The 12600-nt window shown below is 44.6% G+C and overlaps 1 protein-coding gene across 1 annotated transcript in view; it reads left to right on the top strand.

Moving 5' to 3' along the window:
• Positions 1 to 4634: 4634 nt before the first annotated feature.
• The window catches only part of Dip2a (disco interacting protein 2 homolog A), a 72792-nt gene continuing 64826 nt past the window's right edge, over positions 4635 to 12600 (top strand). The window contains exon 1 of the mRNA XM_051186939.1: positions 4635 to 4866. Coding sequence (XP_051042896.1) covers positions 4776 to 4866 — 91 coding nt within the window. The 5' untranslated portion in view covers positions 4635 to 4775. The remainder of the gene's footprint in view (positions 4867 to 12600) is intronic.

The raw sequence follows: 12600 nt of genomic DNA, 5'->3' as shown, positions 1-12600 counted from the left end.
TTGGGGGTGCCCTAGAAGATGCCTGATCACTAGACCTTGAGATCAATTAAGATACAGAAAGCCTTTGAGTTCTTGCAGGGTTTATCTCTGAAGCAACTGTGTATCACCAGCATCCAGCACCTTCTCCATGTTACCAACATCTGACTGATCGATCCTAATGTAAAGTCCTGCACTGCCAGGGTATTAAGGCTCCTCTTGGATGATGTCTTATATAACAATCATCTCTACTGACCAGTGTTACACTCTAGCTTGCTTATAACCCAGCCTCACACAGTCCTCCTCAGCCCCTACCAATATATACATATTGGCTGTGTATTATGATTTCTTAGATATTTAAGTCCTAATTTCAAATGCCTATGAATATGACCTTGTTTGAAATTGGGTCTTTGCAGACGATCAAGTTAACATAAGCTAATTAGAGTGTTCATTTTAGGTATGACTGGTGTCTTCCGACAATTGGGCACACTGCCACATAAGATCACTGTGTAGACATGAGGTCAGGGTAAAACATCTACAAAGCAAGAAACTTTAAATATCAGCAGTAGTCACTACAGGCCGGGAGACAGCTATGGGACAGATTATCCTTTGAGGTCCCAGAGGGAACCAACCCTGCCCCACACCTTGATCCTAGACTTCTGGCCTCCAGAATTCTGATATGGATGATAAACCATGTGTTGAGCTGGCTAAGTTTCCAGTATTTTGTTACTATTGTGTTAGCAACTGAATACACAGCTTTTTTGGAGGGAGAGGTAGGAATACAGAGCCCCCTTTTATCATATTGTTTATCTGAATTACTCTCAGAAGTAATCATAATTCTATGTCTAGTATCCAGTAGGTGGGTACACTAGTAAGGTTTATCTAGAGTAACAGAACCAATAGAATGCGTATTGGAAAGCAACTTACTAGAATGGCTTATACAATACAATTATTTGAGCAGCCCAACAATGGTTGTCTGCATGTTAGAGAGATCAAGAACTCAGTCCACAAAGTTGTGTGCCTTAGCATTCTGGATTTGATACTCAAGGCCTGGAGGATTCCTGGAAGTCACTGGTCATTAGTTCATTTTGGAAGAAGGACCTGGGTTCTGATGCCAGTGAAGGGCGAGAAGTGCTGCAGCAACAGTCTGTCTGGGCCACCACTGTAAGGAGGAGCTCACTCTGGAGCAAGACCTCCCTCTCCTGAAAATGCCCTCACAGACTCATCCAGAGATGTGCCTTTCAGCTGGTTCCAGGTCCTGTCAAGCTGACAGTCAAAATTAATCATCACAGTGGCTAGAGGCAGGAGGAGGAGTGCTGGGCTTAATTAGGAAACAAGTCTGTGGATGGGCTCTAAAATATCCAGTAGTTTAAGGGATCAAAATCTTTGAAAGTATACACATGGGTATCTGCAACCTGTGTGTCACAGGCCCAGCTTTTCTCCAATCAAAAGAATTGTTTCATACCAGCATGTGTTTGGAGTTACTCAGGAACATTCTGCTGCAAAAAGACTATTTTTGTTTGCTTTCTTTTTTGTTTTTGGCATGCAATTTCATAGGGTTTTGGCTCTTATTAATTGCCTATTGTCTCCTATCAGCTGCCCATTGTTTTTGTTAAGAGGTCCAGTGGTACTAACAAATCCCATTACCTTCCTTATATTACTATATATGCCTGACATTTCGCCTGCTGTGTATCCAGTCTCACTGGTTCACCTTATATCTGTCCATACCGATGACTGCATCAAACCCATTTCATCTCTGCAATTAACTGCAGCAGCATGATCTGTTGTAGAATATTATTTTAAGGTGTGTTAACAGTTGTTTAAGCTCTGGAACATTTGTTTAATGATGGAAAGATGTGTTGCTTTTTGTTTATGCTGCATTTGTTTAACTCTGTGAAGCTATGATTCTTTGCCTGTCTAAAACTCCTGATGGTCTAATAAAGAGCTGAATGGCCAATAGCAAGGCAGGAGAAAGGATAGGCGGGGCTGACAGGCAAAGAATATAAATAGGAGGAGAAATCTGAGAGGGAGGAGGATGTTGTGGCCTGCCGGCCAGCCAACCAGCCAGCCAGCCAGCCAGCCAGCCAGCCAGCCAACCAGCCACAGAGTAAGAGTTAAAGTAAGATATACAGAGGTAAAGGGGAAAGCCCAGAGGCAAAAGGTAGATCAGTTAAGTTAAAAGCTGGCTAGAAACAAGCCAAGTTAAGAGAAGGCAGGCTTGGGAGAGGAAGGGGTAAAGTATGTTTTCTAGGCTCCTGTTGAGGAGCTGTAGAGAAAGACAGAGGGACCCAACTCTCCCAAGAGTAGTCGCTCAACACTTAAAAACAGATAAATGGGGGGGGGGCTGGAGGTAAGAGTGCTTGCTGCTCTTGGAGAAGTCCCAGGTTTGGTTCCTAACACTCATCTGGTGGCTAAGAACAGTCTTGGCAGTAGAAGAGCATCCCACACCCTCTCTGGTCTCCTCGGGTATTACACTCATGTGGTGCACAGACATACATGAAGGCAAAGTGTTATCTGTAAAATAAGCCTTAAAAAAATAATTGTTAAATGCTGTTTAAAATGTCCATTTCCCCCCTTTTTAATTTAAATTTGAAATAAGGTTGTTTTACATGTCAATCCCGGTTCTCTCACCCTCCTGTCCCTTTCTGCTTGCCAGGGAGGGTGAGGCCTTCCATGGGGAGTCTTTAAAGTTTGTCATATCATTTGGAGCAGGGCCTAGGCCCTCCCCTGTGTGTCTAGGCTGAGGGAGCATCCTTCTATGTGGGACGGGCTCCCAATGTCTATTTGTATACTAGGGATACCATTTTTGTGTTGAATTTTAAGTCTTTATTGTAATTGTTTTGTTTGTTTGTTTGTTTCTATGTGAATAAGTAAAAATTGAGGTCTCTGAAGTACAAGTAGATCATTCCCTCATGCCTGGCAGCTTGGAGTGAGGGACAGCCCCTTCCCTAGTCAACTGCTGGAATGCCTTCATGTCTGGCTGTTTTGCATACATTACAATCACTATGAAAATACTCCAGCAGCAAGATAATCTACTGCAATTGAATCCAGGATACCTGATCCAGGAAGCCTTGCTCTAGTCACCTCCTCTGGTCACAACCATTCTAGACACTGCACAGGCTTTGAAAGGCCAAATCCCAGGTGCTTTTCCATAAGCTTCAGTGAATTTCAGCAGCCATACTCACTCAAGAGGACAGCGGGGCACTTCCGTAGGCAGAAACCAGAGATTGGACAAACATGAAACTATTGATCAATTTCCATGCAAAGCTTGTGACTGGTTCCTCTATGAACCGGTGATTGGTGTAAACACAGAGACTCTCGTTTGCATATCACACATCCTGGCTGTATAACCAGATTAGTCAGCTGGGGATACCTTCCTATGCAGGTTCCTGGTGATGTAATGTTAGGCTCACTAAACCCCTCCAAAATGGTCTTGGTGTTGCCTACCTGGGGTTTTTAATGCCTGTAGAGAGTACTAGAAAGTACTAAAGAGTACTGGAGAGAAGTGTGTAGAGGAGGAGGCTGGTAAGATTGAGAAGAGCAGTAAGTAATCGAAAGCAGGCATCTTTGGCTGGGGGAGTTTCTGGGAGCTGTCAAGACATGAAGACAGAGTCTTCATCCTCAAGGCTTGGGAACAACACTAGTAACCTTAAAGGCCAAGGGTCCTAAAGTCCAAGGTTTGTAGAGTTCTAACATTAGCTGGTAGTAACCTCTGTTGTTGCTATGATGATTTCATTAGCTACCCGCTACTGGCGATTAAACCCCAGAGCACCAACCTCTAACCCAGGCACCTAGAGCTGCCCCAGGCTTTTAAAGCCTGGAGCTTTAAGTTTCTAGTTCTCAGGGCTTAGAGCCTTCTAGTCTGTCAGCCTAGCTCATAAATCTCAACACTCTAGGGCCGGCTATTAACACAAGAAATCCTACTCACCTACTTGTAATTGCCACCTGAGGGGGAACTAAAATACCTGGCTAGATCTTTGTAATAGAATTACAGCTCTTTAGACGTTTAGTTTGGACTCCAAGGCCTGACTTTTGTTCTCCTACCCTATTTATTTAGGCGACGAGGTCTGCACCAGGCTAGGACCTGTGGCAAAGTCTAGAATGACACCTAAGGCCGGCTATCAGTCTGTCCTTGCGCCATTTATATGTGCCCCCAGCTCTGAAAACAGCGCTTTCAAAAATTCCACCAAGGTTCCAACATATCATGCCTATGATTCCACGTCCCAAGGTCATCTCAAGGTCTGAGACACTGCGGGAGATCCTTCTTGGTCAATGTCAGAGTCCTTCCAGGGTTATTGTGAAAAGCAATAAGCAAACAGTTTAAGGCAGGAGAAATATGCCAGGAGTTTGCTGACATCGTTGCAGGAGTTAAGCGTGCCAGCAGGGTTCCTGAGGAGGAAGAGGCTGGGGAACCCGCAGGAGGGTCACCTGGGCGACATTGAAGCCAGTTTACTGTGGGGGTCGCTCGTATCGGGAGCCGCTTCTGTCCATCTCGCCCGCTCGCTTCTCTTACACCCTCAAGGGGAGTGAAGCTCCCTGATTCTCCGACGTGGCCTATCGGCCAATGGAAGCCAAATTTTAGAGTTGCTGGGCGGAGCCCGGCCCTGTGTACCCGCGCAAGCATTGCCCCGCCCCTCGGCCGCGCACGCGCGTCTCTGGCGCGCTCCTGAGTTGGAGCCGCCCGCGCTCGTGCCCGCGTCTGTGAGCAGCAGCCCCGGCCGCGCCCCGCCCGCTGCCGGCTGCGGGCAGCCGCTGCGGGTCTGCAGGCCCCGGGGGTGGGAACGTCTCAGCCACCGGCCATGGCCGATCGCGGATGCCCTCTGGAGGCGGCGCCGCTGCCCGCCGAGGTGCTCGAGAGCCTGGCGGAGCTGGAGCTGGAGCTGTCGGAAGGTGAGAGCAGCGGGGACCCTCGCCCGAGACCCCGCCCAGGGACCCCTCTTCTGGAGCGTCACCCCGGGAACCTGCCGGGTACCACCACACGGGATCCCTGCCGGCCTGCCCTCGGCATCCCTTGCCCCGGGAACTCGCGCCGGTGGGCCGCTCGCTGGATACCCCGCCAGCTTCTGCAGACTGGAGGGTGCCCGGTCTCGGAAGGACACCCGGAGGGATTGGCTGGGAGGTGGGCCTAGGCGGACTCTTCCGAAAGGCCGTCTTACTGCCCGAGCTCTGTGAGCTTTAGAAGCGGCAAGGCCATGGTCTGTGCTTCCCGAGTCTGCCTCTCAGCTTGTAGGCAGGCAGGAAGCCGGGGATGCAGAAGCCCAGCCCCACCCCTAGAACTCCAGACTGCCTCGTGAGCCTCAGTTTCCTCATCTTTAAAACGGAGGCTATAAGAACACTTGCTTTGTGGATTATGAGGCCAGAGTGCTTTAGTGTAATAGGTGTAACACACGTTAATACTCAAGAGGAGGTTTTTTCCTTTCTGGGATTTTGATACATTTATTTTACTTTAGGGGCAAGGAAGGGCCACAACGCATGTGGAGGGAGGTCCGAGGTCAGTTTGCACGGAGCTGGTTCCCGCCTTCCACCTTGTGGGTTCCGGGAATAAACTCAGGTTGTCAAATTAGAGGGCAAATGCCCGCCTAGCCACCTCATCACATGAATTTTTTAAAAGTTAAGACGTCAAATAAGTGGTTGTTAAAAACGTAGTAGAGGGATACGACAGCTTCAGAGATGGTGAATGGCACCCTGGATTTGGATGCTATCCTTCTCAGGCGGCCTGGGTAAGAGTTAAGTGCCCCATAAAATGCCCCCACCCCACTCCTGGGGGAAACGCATCTGATTGTTAACTCTGCTTTTGAGACTTAAATGAATTTTGGCCCTTTAGAATCTATTTTTTATAATATTGTTCTTTAACTTTAGAGTGGTATGCTTTGCTGAAGTTGGTTTAGTGAATTTTTGACCTTCCTTCCTTCCCTTCCCTTCCACCCTCCTTTTTCTTTCTTTTATGGATATTTTCAATGCATCCTTGTCTGGGCATCACATACATGCCTGGTGAGTCCAGAAGAGGATATCAGATCCATGTGGGTGCTGTGAATTGAACCCAGGTCCTCTGGAAGGACATCCATCTCTCCAGCCCCACTTGAAGAATTCTTGATTCTTTTTGGAGGTGTGGTTAGGAATGATTCTGGAAAAAAAAAAATCTATTGTACTGGATTTGATATGGCTCCTTGGGGAAAACTGAATAGTTTGTAGTTTAGTTTTTAAATATCAAATGTGTTTTTGCAGATCGCTCCTAATTTCTTCTTCAGAATATCTGTTATTTCAATTCCATGGGGTTATATGTATGAGTGCTTGCTAGGAGTTGGCAGTTAGCTCAATTATTTCCTCAAAGCAAAAACTAAATAACTTATGACAGAACAATACAGAGTATATCAACTGAGGGACTATATTAAGTCAATTAAATCTACTTATACTGTTGCTATTTTAGACATATGTCTAAAATAGCAACAGTATACACACACACACACACACACATATATATATATATGTGTATATAGATATATATATATATATATCCGGTGTAAGATTGTGTGTCCTGGAGAGAATGTGAAAGCTCAGCTTATGTGTGAAAGGAGGCAGACAACGGCATGTTTGTAGGAGACTGCAAAGTGCATTACAGCCCGGACTCGGGTATAGTCACTGCTTCTAGCCCTCTCCTAGTGTGGCACATTTCATTTTGCCAGACGGGTTAGTGATTATCTTGGCAGAGTCACACTTGCCCCGCCCACAAAGAGCTTCCATGCCTTCATATTGGATTGTATAGTTTGTGGTTGTCATTGACATGTGGCTTTCCCTGTTGGGCTTAGAGATGCCCGGTGATAGAAACTATGTTTTTAGGCAGACTTTTGGGGTTTTCCCTTAGAAGCTGACTGGCATCTGGTTAAGTCACAGATTTATGACATGTCTGAACTTGGATTTGGTCAGCTGTAAAAAGGAGGTGACTGTTTTTATTGACATTTCAAGGTTCATGTAAAGAGTTACTCAATGTATGTGTTTGAAAACTAAAGGTGTTTTATTTATAAATTAAAGGAATGTGTTATTAATGAGTCATAGTCCTGAAACTAGCATTTCATTATTTTTTAACTTTAATTTTTTTGGCATACAAAATACTTTGGTTATGACCTTTTCATACATATTTGTTATACTTTGCTTATATTCACCCCAATATCCTCTCTTGTCCCCCAACTTCTGGTTCCTTTTAACTTCCCAAACAGCTCTTTCTTCATTCAGTATCACATAAATATGTGTATGTGGAGAATTAAATTTGTAGTTCGCATCAGAGAGAAAACTTAAACAGCATTTGTCTTTCTTTGTGGCCTCTCCTGTTCCTGCCCCCGACTTTTAGACTCCTTTCTTCTCTTAGTTCCCCTTCTACTTTCAGATCTTGTGTGTGTGAATGTCTGTGTGTGTGTGTGTGTGTCTGTGTGTGTGTATCTGTGTGTGTTTGTGTGTGTGTGTCTGTGTGTGTGTGCCCATGCGTGCATGTGCATGTACACAAGTGCGTGCCATTATTTTACATTTTGCTTAATCGGAGGTTGTATGAATGGGAATCTATTTGTCTTGGAGTTTCCTTTTTCCCATATTCAGGGCACAGAGATAAACTTCTGGTTTACAATGGAGTAATGCCAATTTCATAATACTCACATTTGTCTAAGTGAGAAATTCAATAACACTTGGTTTTGTCATTGCTGGGTACGTTGGAGGGAGTGGGGAAAACTCAGTACAGATACAGCACTGCCTTCATGGGAAATAACAGTGAGAAGCAGTGCCTGGACAATCTAGAGATTCTGTGTTCCTCCCTTAGCCACATATGAGCAGGGAATAGTTGGCATTACCTGGATAATCTGGAAAATCTTGTGTGTCTCCCCTCAACTATATGTCATCAGTGACTACATAGAAGCAATTCATAAAACATGGCCTCGTTCTCCAACATTATCACAGGTTCTTATCATCCTCCATTCTGATTGGGGTTGGCCCTCAGAGAAGGTTCTGGTCTTAAACTCTGTCAAACTCCTCTTATAGAATATATACAGATTGCTGAATTCCTGCTATGAAGTCCCCCAAATATAATAAGGCACAGCTATCTTCTCGCTCCTCCTTCCCTGCAAAAGTTTCCCTCCTGCGTTTAAGGTTATTGTTATGTGCATGTATATGTTTGTGAATGTTGTGTGTGTGTGGTGGGGACATGAATGTACACACACCACGGTCTGCATTTAGAAGTCAGAGAATGACATTTGGGAACCAGTTCCCTCATGCCACCATGGGTGTCAAGGGGTGAACTCAGACCATCAGGCTTGACTGGGAAGTGCTTTTACTTGCCGAGCCATCTTGACAACCCTGAAACTTGAACTAGGTAAAATAAATGTTAACCCCTTTTAAGTTGTCTTAGGTAGTTGTCCCACCACCACCACCACCAGCAATAACAACAACAAAAATGGGTTAGCATCATTTACGAGCACTTGTTGCTCTTGCAGAGGACCCTGGTTCAGTTTCCAGTACCCACAAGGCAGCTCACAACTGTCTGTAACTCCAGTTCCAGGAGATCTGACACATTTAAACCAATACACATAAAATAAAGTTAAATAAATTTAAAAAAAAAGAAAAATTGGATTTACTAAAGAAAAACAAAATCGAGAAAAACACTAGAAAATGGAAAGACAGCCCATGCTTATGGATTGGAAGAGTGAATATTGTGAAAATGACTATCCTAGCAAAAGTAATCTACAACCTCAGTGCAATTCTAATAAAAAGTTGCTACACCATTCTTCACAGACAGAAAAAAAGTTCCAAAACTTACATGGAGGCATAAAAGAGCAAACATAGCCAAAGCAATCTTGAATGAAGAGTACTGTGGGAGGTCTGGATTTCATAGTGCAGAAAAATGAAACTAGATCCTTATCCTGCACAAAACTTCAAATGGACCAAGGACTTCAACATAAGATCTGATGCTGTGGGGGCTGGAGAGATGGCTCAGTGGTTTAGAGCATTGGTCACTCTTCCAGAGGTCCTGGGTTCAATTCCCAGCATCCTCATGGCAGTTCACAACTGTCTATGATTCCTGTTCCAGAGGATCCAACACCCTCACACAGACATAGATGCATGCAAAATACCAGTGTACATAAAATATACATAAGGTTTTAAAAAACCATAACTGTGAAATGAATGGGGAAAAATAGAAACTACATTTCAACTTTCAGGCACAGGTAAGGGCTCTCTGAGTAAAAGCTACTGGACTGCTTAGGTAGAATAGAAAATAAGACCCACAATCAACAAATGGGACCTCATAAAGCACAGTTAAAACCATGAAGTGAAAGAAGAGACAGCCCACAGAATAGAAACAAACCTTTGTCAGTTATTTCATTTGACAGAGGATGCGTGTCTAGAATATACAAAGAACTAAAAAGCTAAACACTGAATATGGGCAGCCTGATTTTTAAAATGGGCTAAGGAACTGAACAGAAAATTCTCAAAAGAAGAAGTACAAGTGTATAGGTGACACTTAAAAGTGTCCAGCATCTTTAGACATTAGGGAAATGAAAATTAAAACTCTATTAGAATCCCATCTCAGCCCAGTCAGAATGGTCACCATCAGAAACACACATGACAGCTAATAATGCCAGTGTGGATGTGGCCCTTATACAATTTTGATGGGAATGTAAACTAGTATCGCCACTTTGGAAATCAGTCTGGAGGTTTCTTTAAAAAAACAAAAAACAAAAACAAAATAAAACAAAAAACCAACCAAACAAAAAAAACGGGAAGTAGAATTGTTGTGCAACCTAGCTATACCACTCCTGGGCATGACCCGGTGGGTTTTATACCTACTCCAGAGACACTTGCTCATCCAAGTTCACTGCTGCGCTATTCACAACAGTTAGAAGATGGAACCAACTTAAATGTTCAGTTCCAGATAAATAAATGGGTAGGAGAAATGTGGCACATACACACAGTGGGATATTACTCAGGTGTAAGGAGAAGTAAATAACACGGTTTGCAGATAAGCGAACGAAACTTGAAAAGAATGGTACGGAGTGAGGTGGTAACTGGGGCCCAGAAAGACAAATGCCATGTGTTCTCTCTCTCTCTTGTCCATGCATCCTGGCTTCAAGTCTTTCTTTAACTTGGTGCTCAGTTGGAAGCCTGGTGACTAGAAAGGATCCTCTGGAGAAGGTGCACTGTAAAGGAGAGAGGATAGTAGGTTATTGGTAAAATGAAAATCGACAGGTGAGATAGCGGGTGTGGAAAGGCTTAATCAGGGATGGGTGTGGGAATATGGGGGAACCCAGGGAGCGAGCGGAAGGGAGCGCTGACCCAAAGCAAGTGTGCATAAAACCATGTGGAAGCCTACTGTCTAAAAATCCAATGGGAAAGCTAGGAGAATCCATGAAGTGAAAGAAGAGGAGGGAATACTGGAGGTTGAAAGACAAAGTGGGGATCAGGGCGGGTGGATGAAGGAGAGGAGCAGTAGTCAGTGGGTTAACTAAAACCAAGATGGATGAAAACCCCACTGGGAACTCATTAGTCAGTAAGCTGCTTTCAAAATATAGCTCTTAAAAGCAGTTGGAATAGAATTTCCTCACATGTATGGGCGGTTTTACTCTCATAATGCATGGATTATTACATGAAAATCTTGGTGTAAGGCATGGGATACCTCCCTACTAGGTATTGATCAAGAATGGCCCAGAGGTCTCCAAAATGACACAGGCTCTTTCTATTGTCCTTGGTTGCCCATTGTAACTACACGATGAGACAACATTGCTGAAGACACCACTTTGGTTGTAGGACACAGAGGAGGCAATTTCAAAGTGACCAGGGAGGGAACTTTCTCATTGCTGGCTAGCTTTCATGGCTCCAGAAGGCCTTTTGCAGCCTTCTGGAAAGACACCAATGGTCTTACCCTGTGCTGGACCTTTGTAACACCAGCTGGCCAGTCAAGCATGTCCGTTGGTGAGATAGTGGCATGCCTGGTATAAAGTAATAATTGGATTTGGAGTGTACTCCACAGGAGGGAATTCCTTGCTTGGTACTGTAATCCTGACCAAAAGCCCATGGCTGATGAGGTCACAGGTTCTACGGCAGAGCCAACCTGCTATTGCTCATTTGCTAACCCATCATACTCTTAAAGAGCCCTCTCAATATTTATGTTTATAGCCGTGGACCCATTGCTCTTGGCTGGTCTGAGACCCTTTTTGAAGTGGGTGGCAGTCGTCAGAGTTCTAAGAAGAAAAGACTAAGTTGCTCAGCACTAAACAGGGCATCTATATCACACAGCCCACCCCCATCTTCTCCCAAAAGATGGGGAGGAGTTGCTTTGCAGTGCTGTCTTCTGAACATGGCTGTTGCACTCATGAACTGTGCCAGTCCTGCCAGTCAAAATTCTGTCATAGATGGGGTAGGTTGTCCCTAGGCCACATCTCCTACTGAAGAGTTGTTGGCACTTGGCAGTTTCTGGGGGAGCAGCATCATTCTTTTTGAAGATGTGTACTGATAGGATTCCTATGATCCCATTGGTGACTCCACACCAATGCATAGAAAGGCAACAGAAATTGGACTTAGTGGGTTATTAAAAAAAAAAAAAATGAAATTGGAGTAGGGAATGGGGGTAGTGTCATTATACTCCATTGTATACAGAAAAAATTTTAAAAGTTTTGTCTAAACACCAGTGACAACTGTTGAACAGTATGTACCCACCCAGTAATGTCTTCCCCCCCCCCTTTTTTTTTAGACAAGGTCCTACTATGTAGCTCTGGCTGGCATGAAATTCACTATCTAGAACAGACTGGCCTCCAATTCAGGGAGATTGACCTGTCTCTGCCTCTGGGATTAAAGGTGTGTGGCACCACACCTGGCTTCATTTTGCAAAAGTAAAACGAGAAAAACCAGCTGGAAATGGTGTTTCCAGATGAGAAGGGCTGCTTAGATTGGGTAGTGGCTGCAGAGGAGGTGGGAAGGTTTGGACCTTCATGACTTCTGATGGTGAAGTTAGGGGAGCAGAGTTGGAGAAAAGAAGACTCAAGACAAGACGGAGGCTTTTTGGCCTGCAATGCTGCATGTGTAATCATGAGATGGGGAGAGTCACCTGTGGCAGAATTTGAGGGGAAATGAATGTGAAGACTCGAGGGTTTCAAGAAAGAACCTGCCTGAACAGAACCCTGGGGGAATGTGAATTATAATGTGCCAGTCTGAATCTAAGGAGAGGTTGGAGCCACAGACTGGTGTTTCGTTCATTGTTGCCGTGAACTATGTGCTAAGGGATTGATTGGCCCTGACATGGATGTGCATTTTGAGGGACCCTGATATTAATAAAACAGGGATTTAGGTCATGGGTTAAATGTGAAGAGAGATAATGGAGAACAATGGGTGAGGGTGAATGTATCTGTTTGGATCAGGAAGTCTTGGTTTTATTGAGGCTAAACAAGAAAGGCATTTAAGGAGTGACATTTAAACCAAAATGAGAAGCCATGGGTGAACTTTTGTTTAGATGGGGAGTCCCTGAGTGTGTGAGGACCTATTCTATCAGAGGAATGTGTTCATAGAGCACAGGAAGACAGGGAGGACTGGAAGCTCTCCTCCAGCCCCTTTAAGGCTCCTCAGGACTGGCATTTACTTTGAGAGGAGGAGGGC

This window comes from Phodopus roborovskii, unplaced genomic scaffold, assembly GCF_943737965.1.
Source record: "Phodopus roborovskii unplaced genomic scaffold, PHOROB, whole genome shotgun sequence".
In the NCBI taxonomy this organism is placed as follows: Eukaryota; Metazoa; Chordata; class Mammalia; order Rodentia; family Cricetidae; genus Phodopus; species Phodopus roborovskii.
The sequence above is the reverse complement of the archived record's forward strand: the minus strand, read 5'-3'. Positions and strand labels throughout refer to the sequence as shown.